Below are 20,582 nucleotides of genomic sequence, written 5' to 3'. Positions count from 1 at the left end.
CGCGCACACGCATGCATGGATGGGGAGGGGGGGGCGGGGTCAAAACGACGTCACGCTCCAAAGTTATCCCCTTGAGATACAATACTTGATATGCAGCTAAATTAATGTTGATTACTTCGTGGATATTTACCCCATGTCGTACTTCATTTTAATTTGGGATTTGAAAACTTTATATATACTGCACCTCCATCCATTTTCAACACTGCTTATCCTGAACAGGGTCGTGGGAGAGTGCTGGACCATTATATAATACTTTATTTGATTACAACGAATCCATTAAGACATGATTTATTGAAACGAGTAAATAGAAAATAACACATATATTTCAACTAATCCATTTTCGAAAAAGAACTGCTACATTGGGTACAGTATTTGAATACCAAAAAAAAGAAGAAAGCGGAAGTGACCGATTGTTCATGCAGAGCGATGAACAAGATGGCGACCGGCTGAATCTCGGCGACGAGTTTTGGAGTTCTGTTGCGGTGCTTGCAGCCGAAGCCGAGCTGGTGTTCCGGCGGACATGCGGCGCAGATGCCTCGCGTGAACCGGACGACGCTGCTGTGGCTGTTGGTCGCGAGCAGCCTAATTTTTCTGCTTTTCCAGCTCCGCTACTACCGGAACTACGCAAGCGAGGTCAGACGGCGGAAGATATGACGTCACGTCAGGGCGACATGCAGTATTATGAAAAATAGAGGCAACGTTCGCCGTCTTTAACGCAATTTCTACTCTAACTACTACTTTTTAACCGTGCGTGGTAATTCAACTAAAGGGTCATTTGAAACCCAACATGTCTCCATATAAGTGTTTTGGATGTGAAACGGCATCACAAAGAAAAACTAAGCCAGAATGGGGGCCCACAGGCCAAGGTACTCATGATATGACAAGTGATGTATTTTCCAGACCGGGCCGCACATCCTGAGACGCACGCCTGGTCACATGACCGCCAGTGACTTCCAATGGGTGAGTGGAGAATGATGGAGATGACAGATGCTCTGTTCATCACGTGCCCAACTTAAATTCTCACAGCAATAACATTCATGCGTACAGTAAACCCCTTAGCCTCCACCCTGGTTACTTTCCAGACCACCCCCTCAATAAGTGAAATGCCTGATGTAGAAAGACCCTATTTGCGTACAATGCGGGCATGTTCATAGAGGAGGAATAAGGTGGAAAAATGTGAAAAAGATCCAAGAGGTGTGAAAGCTTTCCCAAAGTGTCATATTGAGTCATGTGAGGTGTTTGCTCAGCAAAGCATGAAGACGTTCCTGCGGTTGTCGCGGCGTTTCCAACTGCCGCTGTTCCTGGCCGACCCCACCCTGCTCGGGCTCCTGACGCAGGATGCCTTGCTGGAGCGCGAGCGGTCGCTGCGCGAGGCTCACTGCAGCTTCCTGTGCAGCGGCCAAGCGGTGGCGTCCTTCGGCCTTCTTGCCAACGCGTGGACCTACAACGTGAGTGCAGCGCCATGCAGCCGCTCCCGCCGGCTCTACTGTCTGATTTCCCCGACTTCCTGTCTTGGCAGGCCGCCTTCCGATTGGCCGCCGAGGAGAAAGGCTTTGAGCTGCTGGAGGTGCGAGGGGAAGACCCTCGATTGGCCAGTTTGGACCTCCTGTCAGGGGAAGACATCCCCCTGCATCTCCTGCTCCGCCTCCATGGCTATATCATCCAGGTGGGCGGGACCACACGTTTGCAAACATGGTGTCTACAGCTGCAACAGTTAATTGACAACGAATTTATGAACAAGTCAATGGACAACTATTTTGATCATCTCAGAGAGACCTTGATTCACTTCAAATTGTCCCAATCCTTAGAATTATCATGTCCAAGATGTTCTTTCCAATGATATGTTCTATCCGCCCCGCTAGTCCAAACACAGCATTCTAATGAATGTTGCATTTCTGGGAATATGAATGAAGCCGCAAAATCCAGCCTTTTTGATCCAGTATGTTGTATTAGCTTTAATGGAGCGTACTTTTTATTTCTACTCAGACAAGTTCAATTAAGCCAGTATGTGACTGTGACTGGCTTTCCCTGTTGAACTTTTCCACCATTAGAGTACTTTTATGGTTTGTAGGTGGTCTTCCTGTATGAGCGTAGCGGCGACTACTTGTGGCACGGTCCGCTGCGACTCAAAACCAACGCGGACCACGGCTTTGCGCCCTTCGCGCAGATGGACTTCGGGCGCCATGCGGGCGCCTATGACAGGTGATTTCACGGCGGTGGCACCGCGTCCAGTGTGAAGTGAATGACACCTCTTTGCTGCCCCCGCCCCCAACCCGCAGGCCCCAGCTGATACTGACGCTCGTGGACGGTCTGGATATCGCCATCCCTCTGAACATCTCCGGCTTCCTAACTCACCATCGGCACGCTCGCTTCCTGGAGTGCCGTTACCGAGACGCGCGACGGTTTCTGCGGGTATGACCTTTGAACTTTTCATTTGGTCACGTGATGCCAACGATGATGCATGTGTGCTTGTGTGTGCGCAGCTCTACCCTGACGACTCATCACCCGAGGCGCTGGATTTTCGTAACAAAGCCAAGTCTTTGCTTCAGGTGGCCGCCAAAACCCTCTCACGTCTGCACGTCCCCTTCTGGATCAGCAGCGGCACCTGCTTGGGTAGAGAAACACATGGGACCGTTCAGTCACGCTGTGTTGACAGACAATTTGAGAACGTCTCCTCGTAATCGGTCACCTTAAAGCACGGGGGGATTTTTGCCCTTAGAAGTGTTACCCCTCGAACATGTTTTTGTATGGAGCTTTCGTCGAAGTTACCCCATGACGTGGGACGAAACTGTAGTACGATTGTATGGTAGCAGGCTAATCCCCTCTAGCATTACAGCAGACTACTAGTAGCCTTCTAACATGAAGTCCGTTTAACATGCTAACAGTCATGCGCCACAGAATCAGCTAACATTGTAGCTGTGGCCCCCTGCAGGCTGGTTCAGGCAGTGCAGCTTCATTACGTACAGCCGCGACGTGGACATTGGGATTTTCATCAGCGACTATCGCCCTGATATCATTGCGGCCTTCCTGGATGCCGGACTGTCACTCAAACACAAGTTTGGGAAGGTGATCATTTTGTCACCGTTAAGTTCTGCTCATTTGATAAGTTTTATTTTGAAAAGTCTCCATTGTGTGCGGGGTTTTCTTTTGGCGGTCAGGTGGAGGACAGTCTGGAATTGTCCTTTGTGAGGGATGGCGTCAAGCTGGACATCTTCTTCTTCTATGAAGATGGTGACCTGATCTGGAACGGCGGCACGCAGGCCAGGAGCGGCAGGAAGTTCAAGTAGGTGGACGGCGGCCATGTTTGCGATGGCAGTGGGGGCAGCCACATTGGTGCGTCACCAATGTGGTTCTTTTTGGCCTTGTAGGTACATATTCCCTCGCTTCTCGCTGTGCTGGGCCGAGCTGGCGGAGGTCCGAGTGGGAGTCCCGTGCGATACGCTGGACTATGTGGTGGCCAATTACGGTGCGGCATGGGACGTCCCGCAGAGGACATGGGACTGGAAGTCGTCACCCAGCAACGTCCAAGAAAACGGGATGTGGCCTCTCGCGCAGTGGGAGGAGCTTATTCAAGTGTTTTGACACTCAATAAATTGAAAAACAAACACTGTTTTTGCTTTTCTTTGTTGACTTGCAATCATATTTTGAATGACTGTATCATTTGTATCAAACAATGACGCCCAGGACCGGCTCGTAAATACATTGGCTTTTCTGGAAATTTTACATTTTCCTGAAATTACAGATGGCCACCCCACAGCTGTGTGTTGTGTTTGTAACTTGTGTCATGAATGGCTACAAGTCAAATGGTATACAGTCAACTGCTGCTATTTTCAGGTGGGAGGGACTGGGACTAAAAGCGAAAATCCGCAAAAAATCCGCGTTTAATTGATCTTCAATTAAAATGCATCGGGGAGAAAACAAAATAGTGCCCAAATTTATCACAAAAGTTCTGAAAACATTCAATATACAATTTCCACGAAAAAATGGCGGGGGGGAATGTGGTTGAATCTCAGAAAAATAAAATGCCCCCTCTCTAAGTCCCCCAAAAAAGTATTTAAAAAAACAATTTCGCGGGTGCCAAACCACGAGTATGCGGGGGTGAATTATTTGTGTCGGCGCTTTTTAAAACGGGGCGTGGCTAGAACAGGACCGGGGATTCGTGAATGTCTCATGACCAATCACGTGACAGAAGTGGTGACGCGTGTCAGCTGACTGCGGCGCGCCGATGACGTACAGGCAGTAGAGGCAGAGGACGTCGCTTCAAGATTCCCGAGGTCGTTGTCATTGTTTCGTCTGATCTTTTTTTTCTCACGATGGCGAGTCAGTCGCAAGGCATCCAGCAGCTGCTGCAGGCCGAGAAGAGAGCCGCCGAGAAGGTGGCCGAAGCCCGCAAACGTGAGTGGAGCCCCTGCGGCCTAGCCCAAAGCCAAACGCAAGCCGACCCGCCTGCCCTAGGGGAAGCTGCAACGCTTCCATCCGTCGCGAGCTCGTCTTTTGCTCTTCTTTCCTTTGTAATGAACTGTCAATCATTTGTTTCAACATTCGTCGCTGTGCAGTCCTCACTCGGTTGGGCCCGATCGAACCGCTCGGTGGCAATGAGCACCGTTCCGAACGAGACGATAAACGGCACCGAGACCGAGGGGAAACCTTTGCGTCGTTTATTTCTGTACGAAATGTGTTCTGCGTTCTTAATCGTCGAAATTCAGGAGAGTTTGGGATGTGTCACGTGAGCCTGCTTCCCTCTGGGATTCGGCTCCGTGACGTCACCTGCTACCAGGGCGAGTATTTAGTTGAATGAAAAAAATATGGTTTCAAAATTAGTTGTGTGCAAGTGCATTTGCCACCAATTGGGGTAAAAAAAGTTACTTTACAAATTGAGTTGAATAAAAGTAAAAAATAAATAACTACAAGTATCCAATGAAAACTAAAAGTACTTGTATTGAGTAATCTTGAGAGCACAGTAACAACGCTAATCAGCGCATATTGAAATTCACTTGAACTATTGCAATTTCATTCAATGCTATTAATAAATGTGTATATATATTATGTCGATCATGCAAACAATTATAAATTATAATAAAAGTAGCGTGGAATGTGCTCACTGTAACACATTAAAAATTACTTTCAGTTTGAGAAAAATCCTGATGTAAAACTAAAATTAGTGAGCGCAGGGAGTATAAGTACTGCCTATAGACAAAAATACTCAAGTAAAAGTAAAAAGTATGTTGCATTAACTCGACTGCCTGTGACAAGTACGAATGGTCCTCAAAGTACTGAAGTCAATTTAGCGTGTAGCTAATTGCCCACCTGTCATTCGAGCCACCCAGTTGCCTTTTTCATGCGATTTGTTGGCTGAAGAGATCCGCGCGAAAATGTCACAGCAACTGCCACGGCGTCATTGGGCCAACCTGACACAATCCAGTTGATGTTCACGATGATGTCGTTGCAGGTAAAAACCGACGTCTGAAGCAAGCCAAGGAAGAAGCTCAAGCTGAGATTGAGCAATACCGCCTGCAGAGAGACAAAGAGTTTAAGACCAAAGAGGCGGCGGTGAGGACACGCTCACCAGCGCCATCGTTTCAATACCCGCATGCAGTTTGGCTTTTGCGAATACCTTGATTCACACTATTTTTATTAATTCTTGCTGTTTGTGTCTGTTTAACAAAGCAGTACTGTGTCGCTTGCATATTGGTGCAAAGGAACTATGTCGAAGCCAGTTAAGGAGCTTCATGTAGTTCATTGCCGCCATCGTGTGGCATCTCTTGGCATTAGTCGATCCCAGCAGATGCAGTGTAGTGTAATTTCTACTTGTGCTATTGTGTAAGCTTGGCATGTGCTTGTGTTCAGGCGCTGGGTTCGCACGGCAACAGTGCAGTGGAGGTGGACCGCGACACGGCCGAGCGCATGGGCTGCATCCAAGCCAGTTACCGTGGTAACCGCGACGTGGTGCTGGGTGACCTCCTGCGCCGCGTGTGCGACATCCAGCCCGAGTTTCACGCCAATTATCGCGTGGCGGGCTAACACGGGATTGGTGGCAGACTATGTAGTGTTAGCGTTGCTAGCGCAATTCTATTTCCTGTCTATTTGTTGCCGTTTAGAAATGTTGACAATTTGCTAATTTTAGTCCTCATAAATATTTCCCGAACATGTCCAATTAAGTTATTTGTTTCTTTTTCTCTCTGCTTTCTCCTTGTTGGCTGCTGATGTGGGCTTTTATTGTGAAAGTAATGTCCTCCTCCACAGCTCAAAGTGACTTCCTGCATGTGTTTGTGGTGCTGATTTCAGGAAGTGTCAATAAATATGAACCGTGTCACATTGTGGTGGTGATACAAAATGTAACAGAGAAACATTTTTCGACTCTATTCACTGTCTCACAAAAGTGTCCATTACATCTTTAAGGGGAAAACGCTGAAGAAGTGAATTGCACAACTGTAAGCGGAGGAGCTAGTACACCCAGTGCGTGTTGACTGTACCCTCTGAGTAACTCAACACAGCCATTCAGGCCTTGACAACTGGCAACGAAAGTGGGCACACCCCTTTAAACACCAAATTTAACCTAACTGCTCCCAATTCGCAACGGAGTTCTTCCAACACTAAGGAGTCACGTGACGCCAGGGAAGGAAACGGGAAAGACTGACCTACATTTTCCCTTGAAAGAATACTTGCTTTTCTTGGCAGCTGTGTCTGTATTTATTTTACCAGATGTATGATTTTGGTGAACGCATTGTGCTTGAGTATAAAAATAAATAAATAAATAAACAAAAGGCCTCACAGATCTGAGTAGAGACTTCCAGAAGTCCTGAACCCCAAGACAATGTCCAGGAAAGAAAAAAAAATGCGTGTTTGTATCACTGTCTACAATATAAATTCCATCATGCATAAATATGACTTTTGGGGAACTCCTAATTACAAGTGCCACCTGGGCTTCTTGCGCTTTTACGGTTGGTCTTTGCTGTTGTGCCAACTTCAGAGTGCGAATCCTTCCTCGCCGGACCAAGGCCACGTGATTTCGCCGTAGATACCGGGCGACGTGGCTCCGATCAAGACACGCCTATTATTGGTAAACGTGTTCCAATTGGTCCATTTATTTGTCGGGCCCCTCACGTGAGCGCTGCGTGATGACGTCACCTACGGAAGTGACCCCCCCGCCCCCCACCGTGCCCTCAGACGGGCAACAGAACCGACGACGATCCTAACTGCACTACCACATTGTCTTTTTTCACAATTTTTGCTATTTTCTTCTATTCACATCGCTTTATTCTTCCGTCTTTTTGTCTGCCTCGTGGAAGAATTCCCGGAAGTCTTCCAGGTCAGTGGAGTTGGTTTTCATGTCATTGACCTCTGCAGGCTTACTTTGTGACTATATAGTTAGCACACCTAGTTTGTCCAGTTAAGATAGCCCAATTTAGTTCGTCACTTCTTATTTATTTGTCCCTTTTACTTCGTCAGCACATAAATATAAATTAACCATGAGACAAATCGATGTAACATAATGGGGAGAAGATAAAACAATGTATATTTCTTGATTTAAAATTAATTTTTTGTCTAGATTTCAAATTTATTGATCCTTGTATGGAAATTGAGAACGGATTCTTGTTTTCACTGTCGACGTGGGTAAGATGAAACATGAAAATAAAATACAGGCAATAAAAATAAATACAGGCAATATGCCAAGTTCATGCAATGCCCCCCCCCCCACACATTTATATAGCGCTTTCACAAGAGCTGTAGCTGTAACAAAGCGCTTAGAGAACATTTAACATAACCTAACAAAACTACAATAGAACACATTACATAAGGCATCGACAATAATACAATCCTAACACCTATTTCTTTGTACACATTTGTACTTTGAAGCAGTTAAAGATGAAAGGAGGGAGTCTAAGTCAAGCTACAAGCTAAGTTTGAACGTAAACAAGAAGCTTCAGTGTCCATTGACGAATACAGATCTTGGTTCATCTCCTGTCCTCTTTGGATCAACTTCAATTCCAAGCACCAGCACTCTGTTCAGAGTGTGTGTATATATATATATATATATATATATATACACACACACACACACACACACACACACATGTATGTATATGTCTGTGTAGGTCAAAGGTTGATGCAGGAATTGTTAGTGTGCCTAAAGGTCAAAGGTAGGTCGACCGGCAGATGAATCATTCACTCATTCGCTCGTCCCTGATCTCTACAAAATGATTTTTAGGTACTATCTCGGTGGACTATATATGAAATAAGTGACTGATTCTCAAAGCAGCCCTACTTTGACCTTTTTAGTGCACAGATAGAGGCACAATCTTTTCCCAATAAAGGACAACTCGTGTTAACGGTGCTGCTCCGCTACAGAAAAGCGTCATCTTCTCTGAACAAGCTCTGATTTGATTGGCCATTGCCCTCTTTTTTTTGCCTGCGGCCACTTGGCCAATCGGATTACAGCCGAGTGCCTGCTGACTGTCACTGAAGATGCAGCTTCATTTTCATTGTCACGGCAACAAGGGTGGCCTGATTGCCTGCCAAAGAACAGACATTGATGTGAAGAGTCAGTTTTGTTTTTCTGTAATACAATTGAAGAGTAGGCTGCTTGGTGATTGGTCCACGCCTTGTTGGCATTTTCCCCGTTTCTATTTTCCAACTTTCAATTACTTTTTCACTTGACGTCGATACTAGGGGAACTGCACAAGTCTGGGCTGAGGTTCATTCCTGGTCCAAGACTCGACTCTACTGGCCTGCTTAAAGGTCAAAGACTAGACCGGACTCCACTAGGCTCTACTAAATGGGACTAGACTGGACCAGACTAGTCTTCGCTAAACTGGATTGGACTGTGTAAAGGTAAAAGATTTAGACTAGACTAGACTCTACGAAACTGGACTGTGATCCACTGGTGAAAAGGACACTTTGAATCGCTCCTCTTTCATCTATAACTGCTTCAGACAACAAAGTGTATGCAGGAAAGTGGTTAAGAGTGCACGATTCTCATGTGTTGTTTTGTATTATTTTGTCTTTTTTTTTGTTAACTTTTCTTTTGATCGCCATCGGACACCCGCAGCGGCTCCTCTTGTTTTATGTTGAGAGGGAAGAAATTTCATCTGTACTGTACATTTGACAATAAAGTTAATCCAATCCAATCCAATCCAATCCAATCTTGAGGTGTTTCAGTCAAGTTGTGTATGTGCTTGCGTCAGCCATGAATCACAGCTCGATGCAGATGAACCACGACCACCACCATGAACACCACCCGGGTCACGCCATGGTGGCCACGCCCATGCCTACAAATGGGGGCGGACATGACCACGGAGGCGGAGCTGCTGGAGGGGGCCATGGAGGACATGGTGGACATGAGGGACATGGAGGCATGGTAGGGGACGTTCTTATGCGAACACGCTAACGTGTAACATCCACGTCACACACTAATGCTCACGCGGTTTCCTAGGCAATGACATTCTACTTTGGCTATGAGAAGGTGGAGCTGCTCTTCAGCGGACTTCTCATCAACTCGCCCGGAGGTGACGTTACGCCACCTTGTCTCCTCCTCCTCCTATTTCTCCCTTGACTTGACTCCTCCCCATCCTCTCGTGTACTCCAATCAGAAATGGTGGGCGCATGCCTGGGCGTGTTCCTGTTGGCCGTCCTGTACGAGGGTCTGAAGATGGGCCGGGAGGCGCTGCTGCGGCGCAGCCAAGTCAACGTGCGCTACAACTGCATGCCGCTGCCCGGCGCGGATGGCACTATACTCATGGAGACGCACAAGACTGTCGGGTATTGCATGCCGAACACACGCTAATGCTAATATCATCACGCTAGCCTATGCTGAAATTGATAACAACTGTTTGCGATAAAACTTATCCTCATTAGGTTTGCACTTAAAAATTGACATGCATTAGCTGAGCCGCTTATGTTAGTCGTTACTAAGTCACACGTATTCGCAGCACTAGCAGTGGATATACTCCGGTGAAGAATCACCCCACGTACCGTGAAAACGAAAAGATATTCCATCGTATTCGTTTTCTTTCAGTCACTAAATTGCCAGCTAGGGGACTTGGCTTACTCTCTGTGTACCTACATGCTAAGTACTAATGCTATCCTGTTATGTTGTCAGGCAGAGGATGCTAAGCCCCTCCCACTTCCTGCAGACGCTGCTGCACATCATCCAGGTGGTGGTCAGTTACCTGCTGATGTTGGTCTTCATGACATACAATGCGTACCTGTGCATGGCAGTGGCAGCGGGCGCGGGCGCCGGCTACTTCCTGTTCAGTTGGCGCAAGGCGGTGGTGGTGGATATCACGGAGCACTGTCATTAGCGATTTCCCGTCATTAACACTTCTTGTCATCAGTTTGTTTAGCTGGCGGAGACGCCGACAAACATTGCTGTAAGATGGTTAGCACGAAAACCTCGGGATGATTGGAAGTGAGGTCGAACCAATGCGATGGCAACTGTAGTTTGTAGCTTGATTTGCACGCACTAGTCAGCCGCTAATTTGTGAACGTTTTGAGAAGTGTACACACTCGTGACATCATGTTAGTGGTTAATTGTGTTAATTATGAGTGTTTCTAAATGTGTTTTTTTTTAGTTTGTTCTCAAGTGCCATGACATCAGACGCTAATGCTAACAACCTGCTTCTAGTTTCAATGTTAGCTGTTAGCGTAGCAAGCGGCCATTACACATTTTATCTATTTGTTTAGCATCTTTGATACAATCAGACTGACTAAATTTTCTTGTTTGGTTTTTAGTATATGTAATGAAGAGACGTGAAACCAAAATGTTTACTTTTTAGGGGAGGTTCTGAAAGGTTATACGGGCCTTAAAGACACACGCTGCCTTAACAGTCTTTATGTTCAATGCGACAAATTGTCTTGTCAAGTGAAGGGACCAATCTTGATGGAGGAGATTAAGAAAGAAAACTTATGTATGCTGGAATCACTTAAACAAATTTGTAAGTGTCCACTTCCTGTTTGCATTCTTGCCCACTTGTTATCAAAATCATGCAAAACGGTTCGGTTTGATTTGATACATGAATGTTGTCGTTGGAGATGATAATTTTTTTTAAACAATATTTGATGTTTTTAATTGCTAAATTTTCATGCTTTTTTTCCAATTTAGTTTTTAACTTGGATACCTCAATGTTCACTGTTTTTAGAAGATGAAAGAGGGGTTTGACCTAATTTGGTCTTTGCTCAATGCTGTGTCCCACAGGAGGACATAGACTCGCTTCCTCAGCTCACAGGGCATTGTTTGGTCACATTCCATGAGTGCGAAGCACAGCTTCGGAACCACTATGGAAATTGTGCATCCAGGCCCATACAGTATTTAGACAGAAGAACAAAAACCCACTGTGAAATATGTTTTCCAATTTTCCTTACTTACTGTACTTGTTTCTTTTGATACTACATTCGGAGAAAACAAAAGGCTTAAGTCTCCTACCAGTGCACAGGATGAGAAGTTGCTCCGTTTGACGCCGCACTCTGCTAGGTGGCGCTAAGCAGTGTAGGACACAAGCTAGGACCAGCTGCAGCTTCCGGGTCAGAGGTGCCACGGGTGACAGGTCGCCGTCCGTCCGGGTCGTCCATCAATGTTTACGGGCTGACAATTTGCGCCGCGGTGGTCCTCGTTGGTTCTCTCGGTCCTTCTTTCTCATGGCGTCCAGACGACCGGACAGCTTCGACGGGCTCACCTACCGCGGCAACCGGGATGAGCCACACTACTCGGCGGCTTACTCGCTCCGGAGCGCGGAGCCGCAGCAGCATCTCCACTGGGTCACTACGCCGCCAGATATCCCCGGGAGCCGCAACCTCCACACCGGAGAGCGGACGCCGCTCTACGACGAGCCGCCGGGAGCTTCTGGGGGACCTACTGGGGAGCGCGATTGGAATGCGGCAGCGGCGCAGGCTGGCGGCCCGCCTCCGCCTGGTGAGCAGCTTAGCTTAGCTTAGCCTAGCCTTGTTAAACCCTTTTTACTTTAGCTCAGCCTAGTTTAGTTCAGCCCATCGTAGTTTAGCTCAGCTACCTTAGTCAGTTTACTTTAAATGGGTTAGGTTCACTCGGTTAATTAATTTCAGCCGTGAGGTCAAAGGGCGGGGCTTCGTTTTAGAACTACAAATGTGTAGCTGCCGGCGTCTTGCCCTTCGTCTCCTGGTTTCACCCCCCCCCCCCCACACACACACACACACACATAACGGGAGCACCCCATATGGCCAATGTCTTGGCCATATTTTCTCCAATTATTGTATTGAAATGATTTGTGGAAGTAATTAGACTTTTTTTTGTACATTTGTGATTTTAGAGCAGCTGAATCGCCTCACAGGTTTCGGGATCGGATTCGTCAGGTGATCATGATGATGTCACGATGATGACCTGTTGTCAATGTGACGGTCGGCCGCTAACGCGCGCGGTCGCACAGTCTGTTTGCAGAGAACGTGCTGACTCATCCTTGCGTGGTCTTTCGCCGGCAGTGTCAGGTGACCCTTGACCTCGCGCCTCCTCCGCCACGTCCACCTGCGGCCGCCCGCACCCACGACCTTTATTTTTTTTCCCGCAGGTCAACTACCACGCGCGCTGTGACCACCTGACGCCGTTCAGCGCACTCGCCGTCATGTACGCCATCAGCAAAGCTCAGGTATGCCACCCGTCATGTGAGCGATCACCCAGCCTAACGATTGTTAAAAAGCCAATCTTGAAGGTGAAAGTCCAACTATTTGGTTGTTGTTGTTAATTCCTGTGCAAATTCTGTCTGGGGAAAACAAAAAAAAATCGGGAAATTTTTGCAACCATGGCGACTGAAGGTTTTGCTGTACAGGGTCCCAGGGCATTGTGGAAGGGGATGGGCAGCACCTTCATCGTGCACGGCGTCACGCTGGGAGCTGAGGGCATCATCAGCGAGTTCACGCCGTTGCCGAGGTAACCGGCAGCAGTCATGCCTTTTTTTTTTTTTTTTTTTTTGCTGCTCACGGCGCAGCCTTGATACCAAACGTTTGTGCTCATAGGGAGATTCCTCACCGCTGGAGCGCTAAACAGCTGGCCGGTCATTTCCTACTCAAAGGGTTTGTTTGGTTGTTTTTTTTCTCTTTTTAGACGTTTTAATCGGAAAACAGCAACAGTTTCATCAATCACCGGAGAGCATCACATTTTGTATACTATATCGACCATCGCTGGTACCTTTGTTTTGACACCAAGTGTGACTTCCTGTTGGCAGTTTGACTGCGGTGGTGGCGCTTCCTTTCTACTGCTCCAGCCTGATCGAGACCGTGCAGGTGAGGCCTTCATCCATTCCTTTCGTTGAGCTGCAAAGTGGACGGACATGTGCAGAAAGGCTTCGCTGAGGAATTTGATTATATTCCAATTAAGTCATCAAATGATGACATCTTTAGCATTTTTGAACAGTTCACGTAGTTCTTATTATATGCCGTCACATGCCATATTTATGTGGAGGGGGGAAAAAAAGACGATTTTTCAACCTTGGGAGGATGGTGATGTAACTTCCCGTGACTCCGCAGAGCGAGATCGTGCGCGACGAGTCGTCGTCGGGGCTGCTGGATTGCGTGCGTGAAGGTCTGGCCCGCCTCCTGGGCATGGGTGCCCCACACAGTCGGCGCCTGCTCCCTCTCAGCTGCCTGCTGCTTCCCGCCGTGTGTCACGCTGTCCTGCGCTACGCCGCAGCCGCCGCCGTGCAGCGCGCCGCCCTGTGGCTGCACCGGCGCGCCAAGCAACGGCGGCAGGGCTCGGCCGACCCGCCGGCGGACCCGTTGGAGACCCACTTCCCGGAGCTGGCGGCAGCGTGGTTAGGCTCATTAGTTGCGGATGCGCTGACCTTCCCACTGGAAACGGCGTTGCACCGCCTCAGCCTGCAGGGCACCCGCACCATCATCGATGCCACCGATGGCGTCGCGGCGGGTAACGGCGGCAGCCCGCTGGTGCTGCCAGTCAACACGCAGTACGACGGCGCGGCCGACTGCTTCCACTCCATCCGCCGCAAAGAGGGCTTGGCCGCCTTTTACCGTGGCTTCGGGTCTCTGGTGGCCCAATTTGCGCTGCACGGCGCTTTGTTGGCCGCCGCCCGGACACTTCTGAGGCTGCTGCTGCTGGAGGCCAAGGCGGGCTAAAGGCGCAGTCCCATCATCCTCCGCGTGTCACCATGGAAACGACAAAAGATCCTGTGTGTGTATGTATTTATTTGGCTTGGACAAAAATGGAGACCGCTGCAAAATGATCAGTTTCTTTTGGTTTTGGTATTGTTGGCGGAGCTGGAGGCGACCCAGGTGAGCGCGGGTTCTCCGGCGACTCCCGCAACCATGCCAACCTCCATCCTCACCAGGGCAAGGAGAGTCTGCCAAAACCTGGCAACTACTGATGTCACTTCCACATCCCAATATTGTCATTTATTTACAGAACAAAAAGAAAATGTTGGTCTCTTATTTTTCCCCCCCGCACTGTAAGTTAATTGTATATATAGACATGTGATAAATATTACGGCGTTAGATTTGCTTAGTTCAGCATAAAGACTTCACTTCTTGTCTCGGTGAATGCATGAAGCCAATAAGCATTTTATTTGTATAAACTTGTCATCAAACCAAAGTGGAAAATAACACCAAAAAAATTGTCATCCGGAGACTTGCTATTCTGAAACATTAAAATGCAGATCTAAATGTCTCGTCTTTGTCTTTTTTTTTATCCTAAATCATTTGAGTAATTTAGTTACATACAATAATGCCTTGAGGTACGAGTGACTGCACTAAGAATATTTTTAAGATACACACCATCGTCCAGTTTATTTTTTTTGGAGCGGGGGGGGGGGGGCTTTGACCTCCAGGAACCACTGGCTGGTTCGCAGTACTTTGAAATGGCTCTAGGTCAAGTGGGACCCCAATTTGCTGCAATATGTACAGATTTCAAGATCAGGCCGCGTTTGTTTTTTTCGCAAGGAGGTAGCTATTGCGCATGCGCGTCTGTAATATTGACGTCAACCCCAACCCGGACGTGACGGCTGATGACAGCGGCGCTCCAATTTGCGGTGTTTTTGCGCTCTCCGTCGCCTTAATTTTATTTGATTACCGGCGAGCGTTCAAAGGGGTGACTTAGTCGCCTTGATACAAGCGGACAAATAAGGAACGGTAAGAGTCCAAACGTCTCCAGTTGCTATTATTCCAGGCCATGCCAACTAGCTAGCGAGCGAGTTAGCAGGAACAATCCTGACCTTTTTCTCCTTTTACTAATTCAAACGGAATCATTTGCTGCTGCCTGCTTGTAAACATTCGTGCGAAGCTACTGAATAGTTTCAATTACGTCGTCAATCATTTCGCAGTGACGTCAGGAAAGATGTCGCTTGACCAGGAATGTTAATGACATGCATGCAATTAATGAAAACACGCACAAACGATCAAACTCGGAAATAAAAAAAATAAAAAATGACGTGATGCACCGGAATCTAAGTTTTGTTGTGGTGAACTAAAGAAAAAAAGTGCGAAAAGTTATTCTTGAGCCTCGGTAAAGTAACTCAACTTTAAATACAACCTCAATAGAAAATAAATTTGGAACAGGCAGAGGAATATTAACTATATTAAAATAATTGCAACTAAAAAAAAAAAATTATTCATGCATTGAATGCAGTATCCTGTGTTCCCGCAGTGTGCACTTTGGCCTCTTAGTGGCAGTGTGGTGCTTGCTTGGAGATGCACTTACATGAAATTTTAAAAAGTCAAATGAGAAAATAGCGCACTTTATGCATGTATTTATGTTTTTTGTTCATTAAGAATGATCGTTATTGTCGTCTAAATGAATCCGTATAGCATTTGTGTGTGAAGATTTGTTATTTGAAATGATGATGCTAATGCTAATTTTTTGCGAGCCGGTCAATTGGGTTTTCCATAGACTGTTAGCACCCCGCACCGTTTGGTTTTTTTTTTTTGGTCACATGAATCTTTTTTCTTAGATTTCTTACCGTTGGAGGCGTGGCCTGAGGCCGGCGCGTCAGGATGAGCGGGGCGGCGCTGGGCGTGGAGATGGTGGTGGTGTTCTTCCTGGCACTCTTCCTGCTGCATCGCTACGGAGACTTCCGGAAGCAGCAGCGGATGGTCCTGTTTGGAACGCTGCTGGCCTGGTACCTCTGCTTCCTCATCGTCTTCATCCTGCCGCTCGACGTCACCACGGTCGGCCTGAGCATCTCCCATGGCACGCCGGTTGTCAGTCGCCCGTCTAAACTCTGCCCTGTTGCAGACCATCTACAATCAGTGCCGCACGGACCGCCGAGTTCACGCCACGGGCCCTCCCCTGACCAATCAGACGTCAGGGAACGCGTCCGCCGCACCCACTCAGAGGTTGGCGCGGCCGATGCGTTTGTGTGGCGTGCCTTCCGACTTGGCGTAAACCTGCTTCCTCCCCGCAGTTGGCGATTGGCGTGCTATAAACCGTGGAGCTACATCCCTGACGGCGTCATGCCCGTTTTCTGGCGGGTGGTCTACTGGACATCCCAGTGCCTAACCTGGTCAGTATGCGTGACGGCGGCACTTGTTGGGGGTTGGGCGGTGATCAGGAGGTGGGGGTGTCATCGGTGGGCAGCGATTGATGGGCTGCGGGTGGCGACCGCCGATCGGCCCGCGATGACGGACGCTGCGCTGATGTCACCCAGGTTGCTGCTGCCATTCATGCAGTCGTACGCACGCTCGGGCGGTTTCTCCATGGCCGGGAAGGTTCAGACGGCCCTCATCGAGAACGCCATCTACTACGGAAGCTACCTGCTCATCTTCGGCTCACTGCTCATCTACGTGGCCGTCCATCCCGATTGGCACCTGTCCTGGTCAGAGCCCGACTCCCAGTTGGTGTTTCCACCCGCCGCGTCTCGGCGAATCCTAGTTCTGAAGCCGCGTTCTCGTGTGCGGTGATCATCAGGTACCAGCTGCAGACCATCGGCATCACGGCGGCCAACACTTGGGGTTTGTTCCTGCTGGTTTTGCTGCTGGGCTACGGCCTGGTGGAGATCCCGCGCTCCTACTGGAATGCCTCCAGACACGGACACATGCTCCTCAAGACCTACTTCAAGGCCTCCAAGCTCATGACGGAGAAGGCGGACGCCGAGGAGAACCTGGAGGACGTCATGGAGGTGAATGAATGTCCAGATTATCCTAATAATGTCTGCTTCTGATGAAAAGAATTGTTTATAAGTGTGCACGAACGATACTTTTTCCAGTAAATTCCCAAATCAAGAGTCCTATTTGGCACACTTGCCAAATCCCTCATGTAAAATTCTTTCGGAAATGTACGGTCAACTTTCCTCCAGAAAAATTCTCGAACTTTTTTTTTTTTTCCTTCCCTAATTGTGACTCGTGCACTGTTGCCAGGAGGTGAGAAAAGTGAGCGAGGCCATCAAGTACAACCACCCTCTGAGGAAGTGCGTCGACACCATCCTCAGGAAGGTGAGTCGCGTCCATGCCGTGAGACCGCGCCGCCGCCTTCCCTCACCTGTCCGACCCGGGCCCCGCCCCCTCAGTGCCCGACGGACTACCAAGACAAGTTGGGCCGCAACATGGACGACTACGAGGACTTTGAGGACAAGCAGACGTTCCCCAGCGAGAGGAGTCTGGTCAAGCTGCACAAGCAGGTAACAACAAGCGGCCGACGTGTAGCTCGGGCGCCGCGTTGACGTGTTTTCGCGTGCAGGTGATCTACGCCGTTCAGCGGCAGAAGCGTACGCGCGTGCAGTGGCACATGCTCCTGCAGGAAGCCTTCCACTTGGAGGACGTGGCCAAGAACGAGAGCAGCTCTTCACGGCGCTTCGTCCGCAGCTTCCCCCCAGCCGACCCCCCGGGGTGGTTCTGCAGATACGTGTACACGCCCACTGTGGGTCCGTATACCCCCCCCCCCGCCCCCGCAGTTAGCAAATCCTTCGGGTGAACGCGCATCCACTCCTGGAGACCGGCCGGGGAGCCGTTCCAAGCAAGCCGCGATCAACAAAAAGTCCAACTTACTTGTCTTAGAGTGGTACTGGGAGTGCCTGCTGAAGCGCAGCTTCTACCGCGCTCTGGCCGTGGTCCTGGCGCTGTTCAGCGTTGCCGTGGTCTGGTCCGAGTGCACCTTCTTCAGCACCAAACCCGTCCTGTCGCTCTTCGCCGTCTTCATCCAGCTGGCCGAACGCGACTACAACTACGTCTACATCCAGGTGAGAAGCCAAGTCGTCTGCTTGCTAGCTAGCTAGCAGGCATCGGCTTCTGTAGGCAGAAAAAGCAGGATTGAAGACGATTCGACATGCAGTCGTCTTCAGCAAAAATTAGCCGGCACTTTAAATACTACAGTGTGCCACCATTTAGTGGCTGACAGAGGAATTACACCCTAAAAATGGGCGGCAGAGGAAAAAAGGTGAACCTGAAACCTTCGATGGAGCCCGGTTTTACCGTCGTCACAAACCTCTGTGCGCTGGACACAATCCCGTCTCACCTGTTACTTTGACAGCTAGCTGCTGCGCTCTGTGTGTCCACCAGGTGGCGTGCTTCATCACCATCTTCTTCCTGTGCACTTGCGTCTACTCCACCGTGTTCCGCATCCGCGTCTTCAACTTCTACTACCTGGCGCCGCATCACCAGACGGACGCGTACAGCCTGCAGTTCAGCGGCATGTGAGCAACCCGAACCTTCACCCCAGCGCCCCGAGGTCATCTCTGACTTGGCGGCCATGCCCTTTAGGCTCTTCTGCCGCCTGACGCCGCCGCTGTGCCTCAACTTCCTGGGTCTCATCCACATGGACGCTGCCATCTCGCACCAGCACAAAGAGCAGACGGCCTACACCTCCGTAAGCCGCCCTTCCGTTATTTTTCTTCCTGCGTGGGCGGCGGCCTTCACCTCTACTTCCTGTCTGGCAGATCATGGGCTCCATGCGCGTGCTGTCCTTTGTGGCTGACGGCTTCTACATCTACTACCCCATGCTCATCGTCATCTTGTGCATCGCTACCTACTTCAGGTAACCAAAGTCGACTGTTATGTACCACGTGTCAAATGAAGACGCTCCTGTCAAATGGCGATGTCAGAGATGAAATGGGGTCTCCTGTCCGCGCTCAGCCTGGGCACCCGCCTGCTCAACCTACTCGGCTTCCAGCAGTTCATGGGCGACAGCGAGCTGACGTCGGACCTGGTGGACGAGGGCAAGGAGCTGATTCGCCGAGGTCGGTGTCGTGCCACTCCGCCGTTGCCGATGCTTAGCGCGCTCGTGCAACAGTGAACCGTCACGCCCCCCCCCCCCCGTGTGCCCGCAGAGAAGCGAAAGCGCCAGAGGACGGAAGACGGCGAGAACAGACGACGTGTGAGTCAACGCCGCCTGAAGGTCAGAGAGTGGCCTCGAATTCATGGCTCTGATGGCGGGGGTGGCCGTGCGTGTGTTTCAGGAGTGGAAGGAACGCTACGGCAACGCAAGGGAGGAGCTGAGCGCCAGGGGGAGGAACAGCCACGAAATGAAGGAGACCAGCTACTCGGACGGCGCCAACAACAGACGTCAGCACTCATTTGCTCCCATTGGCTCCTTTTTCCAGATGGTTTGATTCAGTACGCTACAGATGTTGGAATCAAACGTCTACTGGTTCTGTGAATGTGTCCAAGCTTCAGAGCAGCAAAAAAACTTCAGATCCCGGTGATGCATTCCAAAGGTTTCTCTGACTAGAAGGAATGACTTCCTGTGGAGCTTTCTCTTTAGCGTTGTTGATGATGACCGATGGGGGAAAAGCAACCGTTAGCTTGCGTCGCCCAGTTAGCGTTGACGCCACCATGCGCTTTTTGTGTCCAGCGGGCAAGTTTGGCCGTTCTGCCAATCGAGCGGACCGTGACCGCATAGAGCTTCTCCAGGACCAAGAACCTCTGGACTTCACCGCAGATTCTTTAGCGGACGACACAGACGATCGAGATCCAGGGAGGTAAACGCATTATCCCCATTTTTGTCAAGAACTTTTTTGGAGGGTGGGGGGGTGTAACAGGCCTTAGTTATGCAGACTTTTTCCTCTTTACGGCCCCTGGTTGTTGTTTATGTTGCGGTCCAGACCCACGGGCGGACGCTACCTGTCCATGTCGTCATCTCGCAGCCGCATCTTCGACGACGTTTGAACCTGAAGACGGCACCACCCCGCGGGTGGCGTCTCCCAGCAGAGCGGCGACCCGACCCCCTTTCCACTGGACTCGGACCCCCGTCTGCCGGGACCTCCTCTGCAGGTCCCGCCGAGGACGTCGGTGAAGTCTTGACATTCCGCTTCTTGAATGACGTTAAACGTGCTAACAGATGAGAAGTTTGGATCTGCTGTCCCTTGTTCTATTGTCCATGTGCCACACAAGCTGTCGTATGATCGGATATTTATAGGCAATATTTATGGATGTAGTTTGTCCTTTGTGCAGTCAATAAATCGGGTCAATGAATGGTTGGCCGCTAACGAGCGTTGTCTCTCGCCATGTCCTTGCTTCAAACGCCTTTGAGCTCCCGCACGCGCCTCATCCAATGAGATGGTGTCTTACTTTCGTGCCAATGCATAAGTAGTCCTGAAGAAGGCTCCATCCAGACATGCATTTGGATTTACACAACCGGACTGTTGCACTGTAGGAGGGACTTGCAGCCTGAGAATAAG

The 20,582-nt window shown here is 49.4% G+C and overlaps 5 protein-coding genes across 12 annotated transcripts; all 5 read left to right on the top strand.

The window, feature by feature from the left end:
• The first annotated feature begins 267 nt into the window (after window positions 1-267).
• On the top strand, window positions 268-3,607 carry fktn (fukutin). 2 transcript variants are annotated; one of them, XM_086134329.1, is made up of 10 exons: window positions 268-633; window positions 901-960; window positions 1,248-1,448; window positions 1,520-1,666; window positions 2,072-2,202; window positions 2,280-2,412; window positions 2,484-2,613; window positions 2,933-3,066; window positions 3,159-3,283; window positions 3,369-3,607. In XM_086134329.1, exons 1-10 carry the CDS (start codon window positions 532-534, stop codon window positions 3,580-3,582), a joined length of 1,377 nt encoding a protein of 458 aa, XP_085990455.1. In that variant the 5' UTR covers window positions 268-531; the 3' UTR covers window positions 3,583-3,607. The 2 variants fall into 2 exon arrangements, with proteins under 2 accessions (XP_085990455.1, XP_085990456.1); XM_086134330.1 differs by having other exon boundaries at window positions 558-633; window positions 1,253-1,448.
• A 586-nt stretch (window positions 3,608-4,193) lies between these two features.
• On the top strand, window positions 4,194-6,347 carry atp6v1g1 (ATPase H+ transporting V1 subunit G1). The gene is made up of 3 exons (XM_086135302.1): window positions 4,194-4,395; window positions 5,450-5,550; window positions 5,848-6,347. Exons 1-3 carry the CDS (start codon window positions 4,314-4,316, stop codon window positions 6,019-6,021), a joined length of 357 nt encoding a protein of 118 aa, XP_085991428.1. The 5' UTR covers window positions 4,194-4,313; the 3' UTR covers window positions 6,022-6,347.
• Window positions 6,348-7,147: 800 nt separating this feature from the next.
• slc31a1 (solute carrier family 31 member 1) lies at window positions 7,148-10,945 on the top strand. The gene is made up of 5 exons (XM_086135301.1): window positions 7,148-7,309; window positions 9,186-9,358; window positions 9,434-9,506; window positions 9,591-9,759; window positions 10,100-10,945. Exons 2-5 carry the CDS (start codon window positions 9,188-9,190, stop codon window positions 10,299-10,301), a joined length of 615 nt encoding a protein of 204 aa, XP_085991427.1. The 5' UTR covers window positions 7,148-7,309; window positions 9,186-9,187; the 3' UTR covers window positions 10,302-10,945.
• A 156-nt stretch (window positions 10,946-11,101) lies between these two features.
• slc25a46 (solute carrier family 25 member 46) lies at window positions 11,102-14,640 on the top strand. Its single transcript, XM_086135297.1, has 8 exons — window positions 11,102-11,908; window positions 12,282-12,324; window positions 12,399-12,456; window positions 12,537-12,614; window positions 12,795-12,895; window positions 12,982-13,038; window positions 13,191-13,248; window positions 13,492-14,640. The coding sequence occupies exons 1-8, from the start codon at window positions 11,635-11,637 to the stop codon at window positions 14,095-14,097; spliced, it is 1,275 nt and encodes a 424-aa protein (XP_085991423.1). The 5' UTR covers window positions 11,102-11,634; the 3' UTR covers window positions 14,098-14,640.
• Window positions 14,641-14,944: 304 nt separating this feature from the next.
• Window positions 14,945-20,394, top strand: lmbrd2b (LMBR1 domain containing 2b). 7 transcript variants are annotated; one of them, XM_086135292.1, is made up of 18 exons: window positions 14,947-15,105; window positions 15,924-16,140; window positions 16,208-16,308; window positions 16,377-16,475; window positions 16,620-16,787; window positions 16,880-17,090; window positions 17,329-17,403; window positions 17,478-17,588; window positions 17,648-17,831; window positions 17,965-18,146; window positions 18,466-18,599; window positions 18,667-18,772; window positions 18,843-18,940; window positions 19,039-19,142; window positions 19,233-19,279; window positions 19,362-19,467; window positions 19,757-19,883; window positions 20,007-20,394. In XM_086135292.1, exons 2-18 carry the CDS (start codon window positions 15,967-15,969, stop codon window positions 20,068-20,070), a joined length of 2,091 nt encoding a protein of 696 aa, XP_085991418.1. In that variant the 5' UTR covers window positions 14,947-15,105; window positions 15,924-15,966; the 3' UTR covers window positions 20,071-20,394. The 7 variants fall into 7 exon arrangements, 5 of the variants coding, with proteins under 5 accessions (XP_085991421.1, XP_085991422.1, XP_085991418.1 ...); XR_015103536.1 differs by having other exon boundaries at window positions 14,946-15,105; window positions 19,233-19,518; XR_015103537.1 differs by lacking the exon at window positions 20,007-20,394 and having other exon boundaries at window positions 14,946-15,105; window positions 19,008-19,142; window positions 19,757-19,801.
• The last annotated feature ends 188 nt before the right edge of the window (window positions 20,395-20,582 follow it).

The sequence above is a fragment of the Hippocampus guttulatus genome, chromosome 17, assembly GCF_054856545.1.
Source record: "Hippocampus guttulatus isolate MCC_2025c chromosome 17, RoL_Hgut_1.0, whole genome shotgun sequence".
NCBI lineage: Eukaryota > Metazoa > Chordata > Actinopteri > Syngnathiformes > Syngnathidae > Hippocampus > Hippocampus guttulatus.
Note: the sequence above shows the minus strand (reverse complement) of the source record. Positions and strands in the feature narration are given on the sequence as shown.

Coding starts and splice junctions, on each gene's coding strand:
- fktn (XM_086134329.1), top strand. CDS start 532: ATGCCTCGCGTGAACCGGACGACGCTGCTGTGGCTGTTGGTCGCGAGC. Junction 961..1,247: donor CCGCCAGTGACTTCCAATGG/GTGAGTGGAGAA, acceptor GTGTTTGCTCAG/CAAAGCATGAAGACGTTCCT. Junction 2,614..2,932: donor CAGCAGCGGCACCTGCTTGG/GTAGAGAAACAC, acceptor GGCCCCCTGCAG/GCTGGTTCAGGCAGTGCAGC.
- atp6v1g1 (XM_086135302.1), top strand. CDS start 4,314: ATGGCGAGTCAGTCGCAAGGCATCCAGCAGCTGCTGCAGGCCGAGAAG. Junction 4,396..5,449: donor GGTGGCCGAAGCCCGCAAAC/GTGAGTGGAGCC, acceptor ATGTCGTTGCAG/GTAAAAACCGACGTCTGAAG. Junction 5,551..5,847: donor TTAAGACCAAAGAGGCGGCG/GTGAGGACACGC, acceptor GCTTGTGTTCAG/GCGCTGGGTTCGCACGGCAA.
- slc31a1 (XM_086135301.1), top strand. CDS start 9,188: ATGAATCACAGCTCGATGCAGATGAACCACGACCACCACCATGAACAC. Junction 9,359..9,433: donor ATGAGGGACATGGAGGCATG/GTAGGGGACGTT, acceptor GCGGTTTCCTAG/GCAATGACATTCTACTTTGG. Junction 9,507..9,590: donor TCTCATCAACTCGCCCGGAG/GTGACGTTACGC, acceptor TACTCCAATCAG/AAATGGTGGGCGCATGCCTG.
- slc25a46 (XM_086135297.1), top strand. CDS start 11,635: ATGGCGTCCAGACGACCGGACAGCTTCGACGGGCTCACCTACCGCGGC. Junction 11,909..12,281: donor TGGCGGCCCGCCTCCGCCTG/GTGAGCAGCTTA, acceptor TTGTGATTTTAG/AGCAGCTGAATCGCCTCACA. Junction 12,896..12,981: donor GAGTTCACGCCGTTGCCGAG/GTAACCGGCAGC, acceptor TTGTGCTCATAG/GGAGATTCCTCACCGCTGGA.
- lmbrd2b (XM_086135292.1), top strand. CDS start 15,967: ATGAGCGGGGCGGCGCTGGGCGTGGAGATGGTGGTGGTGTTCTTCCTG. Junction 16,141..16,207: donor TGCCGCTCGACGTCACCACG/GTCGGCCTGAGC, acceptor GCCCTGTTGCAG/ACCATCTACAATCAGTGCCG. Junction 18,773..18,842: donor AGCAGACGGCCTACACCTCC/GTAAGCCGCCCT, acceptor CCTGTCTGGCAG/ATCATGGGCTCCATGCGCGT.